This window comes from Semicossyphus pulcher, unplaced genomic scaffold, assembly GCF_022749685.1.
Source record: "Semicossyphus pulcher isolate SPU_LCO1_2020_fin unplaced genomic scaffold, fSemPul1.0.p SCAF_1, whole genome shotgun sequence".
Classification (NCBI taxonomy): Eukaryota; Metazoa; Chordata; class Actinopteri; order Labriformes; family Labridae; genus Semicossyphus; species Semicossyphus pulcher.
In genome coordinates this window covers 14,764,639-14,786,057 of record NW_027211603.1, presented here as the reverse complement: position 1 = coordinate 14,786,057, position 21,419 = coordinate 14,764,639, and the positions used below count along the sequence as shown (strand labels likewise).

The 21,419-nt window shown below is 43.2% G+C and overlaps 1 protein-coding gene across 1 annotated transcript in view; it reads right to left on the bottom strand.

Annotated features, from left to right (window-relative positions):
- Positions 1–16,661, bottom strand: part of syt7b (synaptotagmin VIIb) — a 112,275-nt gene extending 95,614 nt beyond the window's left edge. The window contains exon 1 of the mRNA XM_069657540.1: positions 16,358–16,661. Within this exon, the coding sequence (XP_069513641.1) occupies positions 16,358–16,409 (52 nt within the window). The 5' untranslated portion in view covers positions 16,410–16,661. The remainder of the gene's footprint in view (positions 1–16,357) is intronic.
- Positions 16,662–21,419: the final 4,758 nt, after the last annotated feature.

Sequence of the window (21,419 nt, the reverse complement as noted above, 5' to 3'; positions counted from 1 at the left end):
TGTTGTTCATACATCCACCTGTGTTTACATTTGTAACTGGTGCTTTAAGCTTGTTTGAAGCCTTTAACATCTACATATTGTACCTCTGCAACAGAGCTGAATGGTGTATTCTCCCCATCTGTCAGCTGTGCAAAGGAAACGCCGCACAGCAGCTCACTTTGCCTCTCCACCTTTTAGTCTCTCCGTTTATCTTCTATAGTGTCTCTGGATCCCCTCCTGTCCCTGTCTACTATATTATACAGCACGCACACACACACACCTCTGCTCCGCTAACACACACATCCGCACACACAGTTTGCCTTGCACACAATGGCTCACTCTCTTTTGCTACTTTTTGCCATTTATCTCTGCCTCTGAGTGTCTGATTTGTGCTCCTGTGATCCCTGCAGCACACTATTGTTTTATGATTCAGGGCCTCGGTGCCACGGCAATCTAGGGCAGCATCACGAGGAGCAGACACTACAGAAGCTGTGGCATACGTAGATAGTGAGGCAGACACAGAGATGGGGAGATTGATGCATGCAGAGATTACAACATAAGGATTTTTCCCCCCCCATGTTTAAGTTAGAAGAAGAGAGAAAGTGTAGTCTAATGATGTCTGATATCTGCTGTCTGTCAGGGATATTGACAAAGCATTTTTTACACTAAGCTCCAACACAGCTCGTCCTCCTCAGGTGCGTCTATTCTGAGGACATGATGAACCTGAGAGTACACTGAAAATTCAGGATTTGGTTTTGTATCTCCTGTTTATCCAACCTGGGAATGTGCCACGTGGTCTCTTGATGGTTCCTCTAAATTATTCAAAGCATTTATTTATAAATAAACACCGACTGGGCCTGTGCCACGCTGTCGAGTTCTCTCTGGCAACTCTGTAACCTCCAGCAACCAATCCATCCGTCCAAACCGAGCAAACAACCTGCGAACACAACAAGCAGCCCCGCGACTTTTTATGTCCCGCTCGCTGTACGTCCACATAAATCTGTCTCCCCCCACCTCAGCCTCCTTCCTTTTCAATAATTCTCTCATACATTTTTAAGACACGCTTGTGGCTTGGTAATGACGTTCACTTTGTCAGCCAGTCCCTGACTAAAGTCCAGACTGAAATATCTTGACAACTATTGGATGGATCGCCTTGAAATGTAGTGCAGACATTCATGGTTCCCAGAGGATGATTCCTAATGGCCGTGCTGATCCTCTGACTTTCCCTTTAGTGCCACAATGAGGATGACTTTTGTCCTTTTGAGTGAAAAGTCATCAACTACTGTACAGGATGGATTGAATGAATTGCTTACTTTTCTGCTTCTAAGAGACGGATTCATGATGGATAAGTCACTCAATCCTGTCATTGTGAGTAGTATGTCTCAACACCTTGATGGATTGACTTAAAACATCGTACCCACTTTCACTCTCTCTCAGGATCATTTGTAGCAACTTTTCATCCAGACCTGATCAACTCCAAATGTTAATTTGTCCATTACTTGGGTTAAAGTTGTAATATCGAAGATCTCAGTTTGTTCTCTTTGGCTGCACAGAGGGCGATAAACAGTTAATGCGGGAGCACACTTCCCAGATATCCAGACAGTGTTGCATGTGTGACGTCCACGGTTGGCTCCGGTTGTAACTCTTGGTTTTCGTCGCTGACGGCCGCTTTCCTTTTTAGACTGTTTGCCTTCATCTGTTTCTTTTTCTTTGAAATATAGTTGTAGTCGTCAATCTTTTCTTTGTTTGTTCAGCCATAGTAGATTACTGTTTACTCGCAACACTTGCAGAGACTGGAAGAACAGCCGCTTAGCTCCGCCTACCCTCTCTGGCAGACCAACCACAGCTGGCTGAAGGAAAACGCGTCACTAACTGGGCGCTGCTTGTGATTTTTACCTTGAAAGTCGCCACAGACACCCAGTCTGTAATACTGCAAATGCAAAGGCCAATACAAAGTCCCCATTATGGCTGTAGACTGTTTGACTCTCGATTTGGGCTGGCAGTAAGAAACAGGTCCTTCTTTTTGTGTATGCAGATTATATCCAGATTTATTTTAGGAAGTCAGAACTGCAAAAAATAAAAATCACATGAAATATTTGGTTATTAAGATCCATCATCTTGCATGACAGTAGAAGTATTGCATATTGAGGGATTCAGCTGGCCCAGCCTTGGGCTTATTTTCAATATTTTCATGCGCTAGATGAATGCAGAAATATTAACTTCCTCCTCTCTTCAATCTATCTTCATTACTCTTCAAATTACCTCAGCTCTGCCTGCTCTCCTCTACCCTCTCCTAAAATCCTCAAAGGAGTGCCATCGTTGCTCTCCATCCTCCTCCTGTCCCTCCCCTCTCTCCCCGTTCTTGGCCACAATCCATCACGATAATTTAAGCTTTTTGAAAGTATGATGGTTTTAGACGTACAGGGAAAATACAAACAATCCATTAAGAGCAGAGGGAAGGAAATTGAAGGAGAAAGGCACCGGAAAGACTCTGGAGCTGGAGAACGTCAGCTTGGCATTGATACAAAAATTGATGCGGACATTGTCACACATCATTGCGAGCAGGGACGCGCGCATATGCATGAGAAACACCCTCATTTACACAGGGATGGGGACCTTCCATTATGCTAACCTGTAAACAAACACACACTCATATTTCTCCGTCTCGTTCCCGGTGAAGGGGACACTGTATAGATGGCTGATAACAAGAATATGACAATAACATTCATCAGATGCTCTGTGCAGGTGGTGGGCGTTTGGTTGTAATGGGAAATATTTGTGGCTTGTATCGGCAGGTTGTGCAGGTCCTACCAGGCTTTCAAAACCATTTACATTGTACATATGCCTTATATAATACAGGTTATAAATATAGTGTATACATTATAAACTCAATATACAAGCAGTCTTTGCTGCAACATCATAAACCTACTGAATCCTCTCCATCTATCTTATATTGCTGGACATAGTTGCAGTACCCAAGGAATGCATGGGTCCTGCACAAATACAACACAGGAGGAAGAGAGCAATCAGGATGTAAATGCACAAGACAACTGAAGGGACAGATGGGAAATGGTGAGAGTGGTACATTTCAATGCAACCTGCTCCGACTACTCTTAAATTAATTCACTGCCTCTGCAACAGCCTGTTCACTGTGTTCTTGAGGAGCGAGGCTGAGTCACCTCCGTGCCCTCGCCGCCTCGGGAGGAGAATGCTGCTGCAAATCTTCGGCTGCTGCTCAGTAACCCTGAGACGGACACAGCGGCCCGTGCGCTGACCAGGTGCTGAAGGCTGTTACTGACATCATCCTTGAGGGCTCTGTCCAAGGCGAGCCACTTCATCCCGCAACACGGCTTTCATCAGTGGGAGTGAAGCTAAAGTCGGGAGCGAAACTGCCAGCTGAAGGTTGACCGGGGGGAGCTGGCTCAAAATATCAGAGTGAATTGTCAGATCAGACATTTTGCTTCTGTGTAAAACATAGGGAAGGAGTTTGTTTGCACTTTTCAGCCACTTCTGCCTCAAGTAATTTATCGAGCGATGATAATTAGGCAGCATAATTAGGATACTGATGAGTCTTTGTCTTTTAGTTACAGTTACATGAAATGTTTAAAGTTCTCATTAACGTGGATGAACGCAACATTTTGCAATCCATCCATCCATTGTTTTCCACTTATCCGGCCTCGTGGTGGCAGCAGGTTTAGCAAGGAGACCCAGACGTCCCTCTCACCAGCAATGTTTTCAAACACCTCCTGGGTTCATTCCAAGGCATTCCCAGGACAGACAGCGAGATCTGGGTCTGCCCCTGGGTCTACTCCTAGGTGGACATGCCCGGTAAACCTCCAAAGGGAGGCTGCCAGGAGACATCATAATCAGATGCCCAAACCACCTCAAACTGGCTTCTTTCAATGCGAAGGAGTAGCGGCTCTACTCTGAGCTCCCTCCAGGTGTCTGAGCTCCTTATCCTATCTCTAATACCCCTACCCCACCAAAAATAGAACGTTGATGCGGGTTTTTCAGACCGGGGGAGACCAGCTAAATGTTGATTGTCTTTTTTCCCATTGCCAGTGGAGTGTTTTTTCTGACGTCACAAACGCGCAAGAAACCTATCGCCTTATTTCTTCCTCCCCTCGGATCAGAAGAAGCTCTCTCACATCGCTGTCTTGCCAGTGTTGCTGCATCTTGCACGAAAAAAAACAAACAAATTTGCCGTTCTATGTTGTTCTTCTGTATTTATGCGACAACGGCCGGAACTTCAATGCGCATCATAGCAACGCGCCGGAAAGGAGGGCGGAGATTAGCGTTTAAACCTGGGTTTTGTGTTCCCATCATTGCCGATCTGAGCTGAGGCAATAATTACCCGGGTTTACTAGTAATCTCTACTGCCTGAATGCTGATTGTAACCCCACTAAGCAAAAAAAATCCGGTTGTTAGTTGGTGTTAGTGTGTTTTTTGACCAGTGGGAAAGGGGCTTAAGGCCGAGCCTAGCCACCCAGCAGAGGAAACTCATTTCGAGCACTTGTATCCACGACCTCATTCTTTCAGTCACCCAAAGCTCATGACCATAGGTGAGGGTTGGAACATAGATCGACTGGTAAATCGAAAGCTTTGCCTCCAGGCTCAGCTCCCTCTTCACCACGACAGCAGGGTCGTCCTTTGTCACCAATTCTGTTTGTAATTTCAGGAGGAGGGTTTCTGGTTTGGGGGCATCAGAGTTTCATCTCTGCTTTTTGCAGATGATGTGGTTCTGTTGGCTTCATAAAGCTGGACCCTCCAGCAGGCATTAGAGCGCTTTGCAGCTGAGTGTGGAGCGGTTGGGATGAGGGTCAGCACCTCCAAGTCTGAGGCCATGGTTCTCTGCCGGAAAATGGTGGATTGCTCCCTCCAGCTGGGGAGTGAGTCTTTGCCTCAAGTGAAGGAGTTCAAGTATCTCGGGGTCTTGTTCACGAGTGGGGGTAAAATTGATCGTGAGATTGACATTTTGCAAGTATTCAATAAAAAAATATATGAAAAAAAACTCAATCGTAATAAACCGAAATGCCAGTGATGCATTTGATGCTTTTGTGTTATTTATATATTATTGAAAACTAATCATCTTTGAGATTGTTCACTGTTGGAAACCTTGAATAATCAGAATGTCAACTCTGGAAAGTGGCGATGGGCGGCTGTGGCTCAGAGTTCAAGTGTGTCGTTCACCAATCGAAAGGTCGGCGGTTCGATAGCCAGCTCCTGCAGTCTACATGTGGAAGTATCCTCGGGCAAGATACGGAACATACATAGCCTTTAGTGTGTGAATGTGAATGGTAATAGCACCGTTATTGGAGTAGCTACGCGTGTGTGAAAGGGTGATTGTCACATGTAGAGGAAAGCGCTTTGAGTGGTCGGAAGACGAGAAAGCACTAGTCTTGTGGATGACTTGTGGGCGGTCGTCGGCCGTCTTTCAATCGGAAGGTTGGAGGGTCGGTGGTTCGATCCCTAGCTCCCTCAGTCGTCATGTCGAAGTGTGAATGGGTGAATGTGACATGAAGTGTAAAAGCAGCTTTGAGTGGTCGTAAGTACAGTCCATTTACCATTTACTATACACATGCAATCCTCTGAACATTAACAATCAATTCATCCAAAGAAATTAGCAATAATTCATCGATAGTTTCAGCTTTTACCCCAAGAAACATACTGAATAAATCTAAGAAAGCACTGAACCCCGTGGTTGGACAGAGTCAACTTGTAAATTCAGCTTATGAGGGGACTCGGTGTGACTCTTAATAAGCAGGGAATTAGCATGTTCCTGCAGCTGCTTGACCCGTTCTTTACCCCAGATTTAACAGAAACCAGCTCTGTTGAATTATTTAAGGTAGAAATTTGACATCGTACCAAGAACAGCTGCCCCGCAGAAGCCCCGACCTTCCACTGCCCAGCGAGAGATACATTTATCCAGCCAGGTGCAGGAGAGATTAATGTTGACATTTTATCTGAGGGGAACGCTTGTCAATCATTCATTGTACACTCCACCTGAAAGTATTCATTTTAAAAGCAAATACCCGCGACAGAGTCCGACTATTCTGGCAAACTTTCACTACATTGTTTTATGGAGAGACTCAAACATTGGCTTTATTTGGGAGGGGATTACAGCCAGCAGTGTGGTGAGCGTGTTCCTGCTGCGGTCCACTTTGATGGACACACACGCACACACACCAGCTCTCCCTACAGGATCCACACCTCTGAGTAAGACAGGCCCCTCAGGACTCCTCATGCTACCTGGACACCAGCCGGCGCCAGCTGTGCCCCTGGGTGAAGCGGCAGTTCGGATGTCTGATGTGCGTCAGACAAAGTATAAACTTAATTAACTGTGAACTAAACATTTGTGCTACATTTAATAGTCCCTGAGAGCTTCTTTGCATTAGCTTATTTAATTATATTGCCTCTCTACTACCTGTAATGAATTATTTACCAGTGGAACATAAATGATTTTGCCGGGAACGGGAGTCCAAAAGTGGATCAAATGAAAGTGCAGTGTATCAGTCAGGCATCTGTGGTTGTAATGTTATGACAGGGCATTTGAATACTAACAAAGTGATAAAATAAAGACAAGCTGGAGGGTGGGAGAGAATAAGAAAATAATAGTTGGTACAGTAGCAGAACTGAAAGGAGAGGAAAGAGAACAAAGGAGGAGAGAGGAAATGAAGGGTTTGGGGTGTGACAGTGACAGCAATGCAGCCTTTGAGATCATTAGCGCTCCCTCATCAAGACTTATACAAGTGTGAGTCTGTGTTTGTTTTTGTGTGTATACGTACATGCTGACACTATTCTCTGTCAGTCCTGTATTGGCAGGAAGATCCCGTCTGTGCGTGGCTCTGTCTCACCATCTGTTCCTGGCTAGACTGCTGATATCTGTTCTTATAATATCCTGTTCTCCTCTCTCTCTAGGTGGGGTGCACATGTCTTCCTTTCTGGATTATATCCTGGTCTTGTTTTTTTTTTTTTATCCGTCCATCCATCAATCTTCCACTTAAACAATTAATTTTTGCGTCCTGTTCAATAATAGGTGGAGAGCCAAGTTGCACTCTTACTCATGATGCGACACAGCTCTCAAGCCTCCATTCTGGGCAGGAGTACAAACCACAAATAACCCTCTGCCTTACTCATCCTCAGAGCGCTTCAGAGTCACACAAGGCCACTGTGGGCTGAGACAGGACTGCCAAAAAATATATCCTACGTATCGGCCGAAATAAGGTAATGACCACTTTAAGATTGTTGTTGCAGACAGCAGGTTTTGCTCCATCAGTCGCTGATAGTTCAACATTAAATGCCAATCAGAGGGCCTGGAACAGGAGAGGCCCTTCTCCAAGAAACCTCCCTGGTGAGCAGTGAGCAGAAAAGCATGATGGGTGACCCGGTGGCACAGAGGACAAAACAACATTTCTTTTTATATCAAAAAGCTTGTGTTTGTAGTTCTGCACACGAGGTTTGTACACTGGTCACGCTTTGGAAAAACTATCTCCAGACAAGAATGCTGATATTGGAGGACTATACAAAGAAAAAGTTTTTAATGATCTTTGAACTACTGACTCTGCTCTTCTCATGCTTTTAGACAACTCTCATTTCTCACTTAAACTGACAATCTCAAAGATTTCAGTTTCGTTCTCTTGGGCGCCACCTAATGCCGATATATTGTAATTGTGAGAGCACACTTTCCAATTTAACCAGACGTCCACGGTTTGCTCCGGTTGTAACTCTTGATTTTCCTCGCTAACGGTCGCTTTCCTTTTTAGACTGTTTGCCTTCATCTGAGTGTCGGATTTGTTTCTTTATCTTTGGACTTATTTTTGAAGTTGTTTCTGTAGTCATCAATCTTTTCTTTGTTTGTTCAGCCATAGTAGATTACTGTTTACTCAAAACATTTACAGAAACCGGAAATGCATCCACGTAGCTCCGCCTACCCTTTCTGGCAGACCAACCACTGCTGGGTGATGGGAAATGTGTCACTAACTGGGCGCTGCTTGAGATTTTTTTCCATGAATGTCACCATCTACACTCAGTCCATAATAATACTATATACTGCAAATGCAAAGGCTTTCATCAGTAGACCATAGGCTCAATCACCATTGTGTGACCTCATTCGATGATAGATAGTGAATTAACAGACATTTATTTACAAGAAAACCTTCGAGATTATGATTTTGAAGCACTGTGTGGGTGTCAAGGGGACAGCCTCAGAGGGGTTCAGGTCTTATTTGTCTGAGAGATGATTTTCAGTTAGACTCCCGACCATGTGGAGTCTCCCAAGGTTCAATTGTTGGTCCCGTCCTTTTTTCTCTTAACCATCTTCCCTCTGGGTTGATTTTTAAAAAGCACTCTTTCCACCTTTATGCTAATGACAAATTTACCTGCCCCTGAAAAGAAATGATGGCAGCTCCCTGAAGCCTTTGCTGGAGCGTCTTAAAGACATAAAAGCAAAATGTTTTTAAAGTTCCTCTTTGTGCAATGTCTGGGCAAGGCAATACACTTGTTGAGTTTCGGTGAAGGTTGTGAAACTAAAACATTTGGTTACACTTGGGAAAGGTTGTGGTTGCAATAATAAAGCAAACAGGCTTAAAACTCTGATCCCCTGTATAAAAGTCAGACGTCCACCCATCATCCTGACCCCCTGACCCTTACCTTCAACCTTTATAAAGGGCTCACTGTTCTCTGTACTGACCTTTGGATTCCAGCACTGGATGTAAAACATGAGATTGTCCAAAGCGACGTACACCTGAGAGTTAGTACAACACAAGCAAGGAGCTAGACAGGAGGGAACAAAGTCAGTAAGAGCCAACAAGCAGGCAGTGCACAGAGGCAGCACAGAGGCAGTGCACAGGGCGTAAAGAAGCAGATTATTTTTTAAACATCATCAACAACATCAACAAGGTCAATAAAGTCATCATCATCATCATCATGAATATCCTAATCAACATCAACAACATCCTCAATATCATCATCATCAATATCACCAATATCATTAACTGCAGAGGTGTTCATGAAGGAGCTGGGTCTTAATCATTTTCTGAAAGGTAGAAAAGGACTCTGTGGACCAAATGGAGTTCGGTAACTCCTTCCACCACCTGTGTTACATGTCTTTGTTACATATGACACAGTACAACCTCATAGCTGAGTGACTAAAATGAGGGGCTTGCGTCACGTGTCACGTGGTGATCAATACACTTCTCAGAGCAGGGAGGACTGGCTCGCAACTGGCTGCCCCAAATTGAGGATTCAATAAAAATGCTCATTAATGTGACCGTAAATCACATGAAGGGTACCTTAGTGTATCTTATTCATTGAAGACAAAAATAAGGCGTGTGCATGAATGGAGTCAACACTCTCTGTATCACACGCTCCATGTCAATGATTAATACTTCTGTCATGCATGTTTATTATTAAACATAAGGCATCCTTCTGCCTCACCCAGTGAGTCTAAGAACAGACTGTTCAGATTAGGGATTTATATTTATATCAAACTATTTTTGTAAATTCATAAATGTATAGTTATTGTTGTCAGCATTTCACCAAACAGAAGAGCCTGAGAGCATCTTCCCCCGTACACACAAATCAGTATCACACAAAGGCAGCTCCAGCTTCCTCCTTTTCTTTCTCCTCTTTTCTGTCTCTGTTCTGTGTCTGGAGAGCAGAGCAGTGTTGCCTCAACGAGTTCACTGATTAAAGGCATAGTGTATGTCTGTTTCTCTGTTTCGCTTCCTCTTCAAAAGTACTCACTACTGAGAGACATAACAGAGATATTCTCTCAAAATCTAGACTGCCTCCCTCTCTCTCCCTCTGCCTCCAATTATCTATTTCTGTCTTTCTCCACCAGCCCCCCTATATCTGCCACGAACATTTGCAGCCCACACTGCTGCTACAGCGCTACGCTACTTTCTTCAGCCAGACCTCATCCAGATTCCAAAGTCTTCTCCGCCATCTCCGGCCTTCTGTTTCTCCCGTGCGCGGCAACTTATCAATAATTGCGGAGCACAAAGTAAAACAGAGACGAGATGGCAAAGCAGGGTCAAGCAAGAGGAGAGGCGGAAGCAGAGAACAATTAGGACGCTGTCTTTAGTACAGACATGATGATGTGAGGGAGTTATGTAAGAGTACAGGCATGACTGACCACACACTAAATATAAATATACACATGAATATAGATCATGCAATGCGGTTGTCTTGCAAAAAACAGGTGTAACTATCTGCAGCCCTGCTCCTTATTGGCTCCTTGAGTGAGTGAATACGTTCACTGAACAAGTAAACCCGGCCCAGTCACGCAGTAGTTCGTTGAGAGCCTCAGATCCACATTAAAACAAGTCTAATCCACTCAGTAGTTTCCCACTCTTTGAAAAGTGACAGATAGAGGCACAGCTGGGGGCTGCTCACATCAAATCACAGCCATGCCGATTGACAACTTTTGCAGAGAATATATAGCTTCTCTGAAGAAACCGTATCCTCCTTATCCTCTCCAATGAGGGTCTTTAGGATAGCAGCCAGAAAGTGAGACGCTCCTCTGCACTGAGACGAACCTCACACAGGGGCCACATATTGTCATTTGCATTCAAGCTAAAAATTGGGGAGGATTGGTGGCGCTAGCTGAGGCTGTAACAGCTCCCTTCTTCAGATACAAACTGATAAGTTTTGACCTTATAAATCACACAGAATGACACATTTGCTCTCTACCTAGACAGGGCATCTTTAAACACACTTGAACACACACCTGAAGCCCACTGTGACAACATTCTCAGTTGGTCCTGACTTCTAGATACAATAAATGTAAATACAGATTGATCCACGATAGCGCCGCGGATGGCTGCCTCGGTGTATATGTGCGCATTGTTTTGTCTTGTTTTTCCTGTAGAGCTGTATAGCTCTTTAATTACACCTGTTGTACATATTTTGTATTATATTGCTTTTTTATATCTTATTCTTATTGTCTGTTTTTTATCTTCTTCTATTTTAGGTCCCTGAGGAGTACTACTGTTAAATAGCTACTTATTTCTATTCTGCACCTAAACACCAAGTCAAACTCCTTCTATGTGTAGACCTACTTGGTAATAATCAAATAAACTTGTTTCTGATTGTAATCTTGCACAGTCAAAGATGACCAGTTATCACTGTAGACAGTCATTGATTGTGATTGTAAGTGCAGGATCAAAAGGGCACAGGGTTGTGATCAGTGTAGATTACAACCGGCAAAGGCCTCAACACAAACCTAACGTGCCACGAGCAAAGTGAGGGTTTCCTTTTCAATGGCTCAGTATTTGATTAGCTGCTTGTTGAACCTATAAGAGACAGAATAGACAGGAGAGTCACCACCTTCAGCCTCCTCCTGCAACAGCAGTGACCGCTCCAACAGCTGTGAAATCAACCTATGGTTTAAAAGAGGCGGGAGAAATTGGGAGCAGTGAAGACAGGAGCATCACAACAATGAAAACAATGTTGGAGGTATTGGGACAGAAGCTCCTGTAACAAACCGTCCATTCTAGGAACCTGTGCAGGGCTCTGCTAGTTAAAGGAGAAGTTCGGTCATTTTAAACCTGGGCCCCATTTGTACAAATAGGGCCCAGGTTTAAAAATAGCACTTCTCCTTTAAGGGAACGGGACATACTGTTTTAGCTGAAACTATAACAGAGAGTAAGGAGTAAGGAAACCTTACCACAATAGTAAAAAATGTGGTGAAGGTTCAGGTTGGATCCTGAGCAGTCTCTCCTTCTAAGTCTTATGTTTTGTTGGTCCATTATACAATAAAACCTTCGTCATACTGCGACTTCCTCCTTTGCTCTTACAGAAATCACTTCGTAACTTTATCAAAAACAACTCGACTGTTTTCTTGTTCTCCTCTGCAGAACAGCCTCTGTTTGACCTAATGACCTCGGGGCCACCTCAGACACACTTTTCATTCCTCTGGGTATCCTACACACACACACAAATACAAATAATGGACTTTTAGCTTGAAGGCCTCAGAGACTGGGCCTTTTATATGATTCTTTCCATTCATGTTGTTCACCGTGAGGGAAATCGAAGTGACTGTTTTCTGAAACACTGAAGAATATATTTGTCTGGTCGTGCTCACCGCACACAAACCTGTCTCTGTCCCTCTGTGTGACACATTGTGTCTTCTTCTGGCCCCCTCCTGTCTGACTTTCCTATTCAGCTATCATTTTGATGTGATATTCTATCATAGTCCTCCTCGGTTGTAAATATGTGTGCAGCTAAGTAGAACAGAGCAATATTTCCCCTTTCATGGCGCCTTGGTCTTGTCCCTTGAGTCTATAAATCTAGGTGTCTGACTTCCTGGCAGCGAGGCTCGGAGGTAAACTAGGAGTGTAAATACTTTTGTTTCTGAATCTATTAATTACTGCTCTGTGTCTCTCCACTCCTGCAGCTCATCTCAAACCAATAATAAGATTCCAGCCCATTAGTTTTGAACCACAACATTAATTAAACATTTTCTTCTGAATCTAATAATATACAATTATCTGAAACTTTTCACGTGCTGGATTAATAATGAGTCTCTTTTGGACCTTGCCAGGAGCCAGCTGGATTAACCTGACATTTACACCTGCCTGTTGCTGGAAAGACTACAACAATACTGCAGAAAAGCACCGACAAGCAAGCCACTGAATGCTACAATAGTACAAGATGCATCCATGCTTATGCTCCAATATGCAGTCATTCATGTCATTCATCACTAACTTTCACAGAAAAGCTGTACTCTTCTAAATAAATACACCCAGTAGAGTGCAGGTGATGTTTTCTATTCGTCCTGCATAGAGTAGTCTAGCACCGTCTGATCAATATTTGTGAAAATGAGCTGGACCTTGCACATTGCATTATGGCAACAAAATTTAAACCCACTCACTGACTTCCACACGAATGTGTCCTAGAATACTTATTTGATTTCTAACACAGAAAGTTAATCTGTTGTAGGATTGTATTCACTTCTTTAATACATATTCAAACAATTGAAAAGCTGCCAACACCTGCCAGTCTTTATGATTTACTGTGTGGCAGCTGCAATTATTGTATCCTCATGATATTTACTTTACAGTTTAAAAACTATACTTAAAATCCTGAAGTCACACATACAAAAACTGTATAAACCAAATAAAGACTGAAAATACAAACATCCTCCAACAATCCTTCTACTAGCTAACCTGCTTACCATGTGAGGCGCAGTGAGGGAGCTGGAGCCTCTCCGAGCTCACACTGGGTGAGAGCACGGTGAAGTTTCACTAAGTCTATCACAGAGTTAACACAGAGGGGCTATATCTGAGTTCACACATGCCGATTCAGAATCTCCATATTGAACACAATTTCTCCGTCAACCTTATTACAGATTCTGTCATGGCAAATCAGCAGTCCCTCTCATCCTACTCCAGCTGAGCTCCAAACAATGTAGTAGACAGTTTTTAAGCCAAAAAGCACTGGACTCATTAATGGCCCTGATGTAAGGTACGGAATAATATCAGGAGATTAGGGCGCTGGTTTAGCTCAGGTGGTGGAGCAGGCGCCCCATATACAGAGGCTACAGTCCTCGACGCACTGATCGCAGGCTCAGCTCCTGGTCTGCCAATCATTTGGTGCATGTCATCCCCCACTCTCTACTCTCCACATTTCCTGTCTCTGTTCAGCTGTCATTTAAAGGCAAAAAGCCAAAAAAAAATCAGGAGATAAAAAGTTGTGAAGCTTTAAAGCTTTTCAATGTACATTGTGCCACCAATTATGAAGTACACAGAGAAGCCACAGCAAATTGATACTGCTGCATGGACCCCGGAAATATGGTTTCAAAGCACATGGTAACTAATGACATCAAAGTAAGTACGGCTCAGGCATATTGATACCTTTAATTTCCAATTTATCACTTCACAAGTGTGAGGAAGTTCAAAGTACAGCTTCTGAATTTCTCAAGCCAACAGGTGCTTATTAAGAAAATAATGATTTCATGCAGCTGTTAAAACGCTTTCTCAGTTAGGCCTGGGTATCACATCAAGTTTAACTGACATCCACCTGCAAATGTTTCAAAACTCAACCTCATTAGAGTCTATGGTTCTGAAATGGGTTTATGCTGAAGTTTTTATGAACAGCTGGATTCATGTTTTCTTTTTAGCTTACTAAAGCCTGAGCATCAAACACGTTGCTAACACATCCTTTTCTAAAAATAATCTTTAACAGAAACACAGAGTCTCTGCAGGACAATGTGCTAAATGTATTTCTGCATTGTCTAAACCCTCCGGGCTGATGCAACATGACAATTAAAGCTGCAGGCTGGGCTATAAATTTTTTTGGTAATGTATCTGAACAATTGCTCTGATTCATTTTGACACAGTGGACGGCCTATAAGACTCAAACAACCATCTGTTTCAGTCCAGGGTTTAAGTGGTAGAACAGGCTACAGCCTCACAGAACATCGCAGGACTGAAGGCATCTTGATTATGTCACAAATACAGAGTTACACTGGTAAACAGCTGTTGGTCACAGTTACGGCCATCTTTGCTTTTTGTTGGCTCAAAGTTTGTCATTATTACTGTCTGTTTTTATTTTCATCATTTTGTTCACTTTCATATTCTGCATTTTAATGTTACTCCATTAGTTTGACCTGTATATTAAGATTAACTTCATGTTTTCACTTTCTAACCTACAGGGGACGAAACAAGTTATTCAATTGAGCTAAACTGAGATGAGTTGAATCGACTTAATGAGGAAATGTTTCCAGGAATTCTAATATTACTCCATAAGTATTATTGCTAGTGGCAGCAATGCTGCCTTCTTTAATTGGGATTTATGAAGCACCCTAAATAATTCTCATTATTTGCAAAGGGAGTGCTGTTGTCACTAAAGTTATTGATCATATTTGCACTGTTAGGAATCTGCCTTGCTACATCCCACGTATACGACTCTTACATTTAAAGAAACTTTTACATCCGTCCCATCCTTCAGTACGACGTTCAGCTGCTGTATTTCACCTTCTCACTAATGCTTTCTGACTTGCACACCTTCCTCTCACACATTCCCTCTCACTTTCAGATGCATGAACACTCTCTCACCCCGTCTCTCAGGCGGAGGCATACACACACATACACACACACACATATACTCAGAAGCACACACACACACACACATGCCTGTCATGTAATCATGAAATCACTTAGTTGCAGATGGTGACTCATCTTTTGTCCCTGGTGAAACCATATCTGCCGATGAGGTGGAAAGACATTTTGGGTGAGGGACAGTGCAGACCGAACCTTGCAGGGCATCACTCACCACACGGGGAACTCCACAGTCAACAGCACGCTTTCCAGCTGCTAAAAACTAAGATGTTTGCCGCCCATAAAGCTTGACAGCTGCACATAAAAAATGAATTGCTGTATTCCCTTGCCAGCAATATCACATCATTATCAGCATGCTGCTTAGCTGCCTGAGAAAAGGAGAGTTTATAGAAAAATGTACAGAGTGGTGGTGGTCATACTACTTTGACTAAAGACACACCAGAGTTCTGGTCAGATCTGCCGATACCTCTTGGAGAGTTACATGAGATTAATAGGTGAATCCAATACAAGTCTGCAGGTTAAACAGGGCTGATAGTGGCCACACTTCATGTCAGTCATTAACATCATGCTTAACTTACTCCATGTGGGTGTGGTGACAGAGGACCCGTCCTATTAGTGGTTATTTAACAATGCAAACGTGCAATATAAGACACGTGCAGGCTGCGTCATGACGACAAACATTCAGAGGAGAATCTCCTTCAGCATCAGGTGTTAGTGACCTCGACCTCAGCTCAAAGATTGGGAGTAAAAATACCCCGCGTGGCTCTGGCAGGGGCATCATCATTACTTGTCCTGATGGAAGGTCCGTGTCATTACACACCGTCTGCTCTCCAATTCTCCCCTCCGACCACAGCGGAGGACACACATCAGTGGCGACTCAATCACAGACAACAATACAAACACACGCACCTCACAGCTGCACAAACACGGCGGGCTGCTCATTAATATGACAGAGGATGGATGACCTTGTGCATGTATGCTCAGGTCACCTCCTGCAAAAAGCGACCACATCGTGCACAACAAGTGCCCAAGTGTCTGTCTCACAGACAGTCACTACGTTTCCACCTTGGGTGTATGCAACAGCCCTGCTCGCTGCCGCGCGAGGATTTTCTGTGCGTTTTGGTGAAAAGGCAGACAGGCAACAACAGAAGCACCACAGCGGGCACCATGAGCTTGTTGGAATGACCCCCACTTTCATTACTTGACATCAACATGACACACTCAAGGGCGTCTGGCAACCAACGCGAGAGCTTTGAACTACAAACACTCTGGATTAATAATGTATCCACTGATGGCCGCTGAAATCTTTGGCTCACCTTTGCTGGTATCTTCTTCTCTGTTGAGATGCATGACTCTTCTCTTCTTCATGTGCTCATTTAGACTGTTGTTCTTGAAGCAAAGCGCCGCCTTCTTCCACAGAGTTCTCAGGATAAACTCTTATTCCAATTCAGGATTTGTGGTCCTTTGCCCGCTTATTGTCTTGTTCGGCTGGCTGGCACGCATGGACGCGCCTGCACTTGTGCGTCCTCCTCCCCTCGTTGTGCTGGAGCAGGTAGTCTGGATGATGTTGGGAGTCTGCGTGGATTTTCTCTCTTACTTTCTTCCTCTGTCTCTCTCAGTCTCTCCTTTCCCTCTCAGCCCACACTCGCTCAAAGGGATGGTCGCAGGAAGGGTTTCAGGGAGGAGACGGCGGGCAGACGGGCGGGGTGACGTGAAGTAAGTCGGTAGGAGGTCGTCTACTCAGCTGAGACGGCGAGGGATTCGCGCGCGCCCTTAGTGCTGTTGACCGTTTCATCAGAGGTTCCCGTCTTTCAACTGCACAACACACACTGCCAATTTACGCACACCTTCACTTGGAAACTACACATTGACGTGCAGCTCACGATGACATCTGGACAGACAGAAATTGGGAGATTCAAAAGCATGATTCTTTTTTTTTTCTTTCTTTTTTTTAATATGAGCTATTATCGCTCATATTTGCCACAAAAAGAACGACAATGACCATGAAATTCAGCTTTCAGGCTTATTGTAGCCCCTGCTATTATAATTATGACAGACAGCTGATTCTGATCATCTCTATAGTAGAGAAGCATGTAGCAGCTGTGTGAGATCAAAAGAGCAGTATCAGAGAGACCTTTCTGGTAATATGACCTTCAATTACATAAAGTAATGTCTTTCACTATAAGTCCTGATCACCATTACCCGTCGTTGCACAATGGAATCAATAATCAATGGGATTTCAGTGAGAATCTCAGCTGCGCACCTTTTTACGCACAACCTGCCCAAGTTGGAGCCTCCAGCTCACGTGTTCAGCCCCCATCAAGCTTTCCATTAGTGTCAGTGTCATGAGCTGCCTGTGTGCTTTCATCATGACCATCATGCCATTACAGCCAGCAGGCCTGTACAGTCGATAAGGAGGCACATTTACTCACCATTCACGTCCGCCCGGAGACACGCATGTAACACGGCTCACTGGCGGTCTCTAGTGTTGTGCATCCATCAGTGGCAGTCATACGGACGCAGACAGAGGAGATCATTAGTCAGTAATTACAGGCTGTGAAAATAGATGAGACAGAACAGGGTCAAAATAAAACAGGATAGATTACTTTTCAACCTGTTGACTGATGGGTGTTTATATGTGTATACAATGTTTGGCAATTGTATCCTAACATATTTTATCTATCTACCCGGGGGACGATGTTGAAGAAATATCTGGTTGCCATTATTTTGATTTACATTGCAATTTCAACATGATTTGCGATATTAAAGGGAATTCACATCATTATTCTCATTTTCATTGAAAAGATATATTAAAATGATTATGGTGTGGGTTTTGTGGGGATCTGGACCAAACAAAGATATTTGATAGTCTGTGTATGACGTGCAGAGATGGGCACAAGTCACTTTCTGCAAGTCCAAGTCGTGTCTCAAGTCTCATTTGTGTACGACTTAAGTGCGACTTGAGTCCAAGTCTGAGACTTGAGTCCCCATCTCTGATGACGTGTAGGCCGGAGCATCTCTTCAGTAAAACATGTAAATAAAATTTTGACACATTTTACCTGAAATATTGCACCATAATTGGAGTGGGTCATATATAATCTATATTATATTTTGATCAAATTTGGATTAATTGTTCAGCCCTACTACAGTATCTACTCTCAACAACATCTGTTGCAGGTCAACCCTCCATCTTCTGTAGCTACTCCACATGTTTTGGCATTTTGGCCAATAAAGGGGGAGTTTTTACTCGTCTGAGTCTTTGGTCTAAGACTAGACTGTGTCACATATCAGCTTTATTGGGCGAGCATGTACACATACAAGGAATTTGACTCCGGTCTACAGGGCTCTCTATGTACAGACAAAAACACACAATAAAGCAAACACTAAGGCGATAGAAAAACATATCGAACAGATAAAGCTTTAAAAGAAAATTTGTCATTTTATGCTGCATAAATAAAATGAATGTGCCTTTTACTTTATGTGATTTCACTATCAACCCATGTAAAAAGAAAACCTTTATATAACATCTGGGAAATGACACAAGCTTAAACCTTATTCAAACTGGAAACGCCCTCATACTACAAATAGTTTACTACAACTGTAGGGAGTCCATGAGGCCGATATAAATCTTTATCACATAGTAAATAGTGTGACTGACAAAGAGTAAAAGATGATTTCAGGGAGAGAAAACATTTCTTAATTTGCCACATCCTGATCTTGTATCGCTCTACTTTGCGACAGCTCGGTGCTCTGCCATGTTGTGTCTCTGTCACACCTTTGTTTTCTTGTTCTATCACTCAGATTTCTGTCTGACGCCTCTCTTGCGATAACACCTCTGACATCCCGTGTGACTTTTTCGGTCTGTGTAAAGTAGATAGTCTTCCCGCACAGCCTTTCTGGCTCTGCTTTATGGCAAGTGTGGAGTTTATTCAATTACACACACAGTGCAATCATTCCTGAAGAATTATACTCTCTGTGTGTATGAGACATAAGAAGAAAACACATTTCCCTGTTCCAAACTTCTCATTGCATCATCTCTCTTCCTCACCCGCTCGCTCGCCCTCCCTCTCGCTCTCACACACAATCTTTGTCATGAATATTTATTAGTCTGTCACAGTGTCTTCTCCGAACTCAAAACAACACATTCATCAACAACACTCGAGCCACGCTTTAATCCTCCAGGGGTTTTCAGTAACGTTGCGTAATTTTTTAGCACAAAGATTTGCTCAGTGTGCGGGATGTTGTTTTATTCAAGACAATAAAGAGAAGTTTACGGGCACTCACAGTTCCTGGGTAATTCTAAAGCCATTATATCACAGTCAATGCAATTATGAGCATGAACGCAACAACTCAGCTCATGCACTGCAGTCTTGGGAATATTGTGGTACATTATTAGAACATATTTTTATACGCACACGTCAAATGGCACAAACAGATGGGCCAACACATATGTATCTTATGTTGTGATTGTACCTTTTTGAACTTAGATGCTTAACATAGTGTCCCTCCTCTTTTGCTATCATCAGACTAGATGAAGACATCTGAAGTGCCAGGACTATTTTGGTCCAGGCATCATTACGTCTACCAGGGTGTTCTGTGTTCGTTTAAACTGCAATCTTCTCAGCGGGCCTGTGTTTTCTCCATCAATAAACTACTGAAGGATGTGAATCACGACCTTTGACCCGTGTATTCTGTGGAGGTCCACTAGCAGCAGTATTGGTATCTTCAGAATCTCCCAAGGGCTATGAAACCTTCTCCTCTTTGAAAGATGCATCTAAGGAGCTGTTACCTTGAGATTACAAGCTGTTCCTCATTTGATGTTTTGTTGTTTTTTCTCTCCACAGAAATCTGACAGTAAAGTGAAATCCAATCCGATGAGTTCCAAACGAGAAAGGAGAAAGGACAAAGATAAGACAGCTGGCATATTGGTGTAAATGCAGCACAATGAACTTGCATGGGGAAGAATATGTAATCATCATTTTCAATTAAACAATCAGAGCAACAATGTGGAGAGATTTCCTTTCTTCTATTGTTGGGGAATGTGAATAAGCTAAAAGACGCGTCGGTTGAGTGAAATGAAACCCTTTCAGTGAAGTGTTCGGGCTTTGTCATGCAAACAGTCTTTTATTTAAGAGCGTTCTCTCATCGAGCTTTGCAAGTCTTCATGGAGTCTCATGTTTCATGGGAAAATGTCCAAGCAGTGTGTATATCATCTAAAACAGTGGTTCTCAACTGATCTCGCCTCCGCACCCAGCACCACCTCCTGAATGGCAAGTCGCGACACAAATTTCCCGATTTTTTCAACCACTCAAATGTATTTAATGAAAAATGATGCAGTTTGAAACCCCACAATATGTCAGCATCACAACAGACAACAGTATAATAGTCAACCAACATGGTGGCAGTGCATAAGGGGAAAATATTCCCTCTACAGAAATGTGCTAAAACTACTGTAGTGCTCAACAAGGTAACTGTGGCTGGGATTACCCAATCAATAAATACATGGAGTGTTACTTAACTACACCTCTACTGCTTGCATGTCATAGGAAACCCAAGTTAAAAACTCAGCCTCGACTTTATGCCACAACTGTTTTTTTTTTCCAACCACACATCCGTGACCCACTGAAAATAGTTTTGCGTTCCGCTTTTGGGTCCCGATCCACCAGTTGAGAACCACAGATCTAAAATATGTCTGAGTGAAGAGCTTTGCTTTACAATACTTTATTGTTGCAGCATCTGCACAAGTTTTACCTGTTTAAAATCTTGCTTGTAATCGTTAACATAAAGCATTCCAGATGATCCGAAGTGTTGTGCTGATGGGAAACTGGGATGTATAATGAACCTACAAATACACAATGTGACCTGCAATGAACGATGGTGAACACCACCACCATCAAGCAAAGACGAAGCAGACGTGAGATTTCTCTGATGGAAACAAAAAACAATGTCGAAGCTCGAGGAGCCAGATCAACATCACAACTGTTTCAGTGAGGGTGTGATCAGAGGTTCACAGAGTACAGACAGGTCAGTGTTGTCAATCAAGCTACAGTTTCAGGGGGTCAGTGAACGGTTATAATGGACACAAATGTTTGCTCTGCAGAGACACACATTATTAAAATGGAAGCAAAATTGGGCATAAACCTCAAAGTCTTCTATATCAGAAAGACAGGTACATACTGTATAATGGCATTAACATTAATATAAATATATCTTGTGAATTTCAACAGCTCTGCGTGGCTTTAAGACTCGACAGATGTACACGTGGGTGCAAGAGGGTTTTTCAGGTATATCATCTTTGGCACACACAACAGCAAGAATACTGCACATCTGTTTGTCCTCAGAGCATATTCTTAAATGGATTATGTGATGGTGATTATG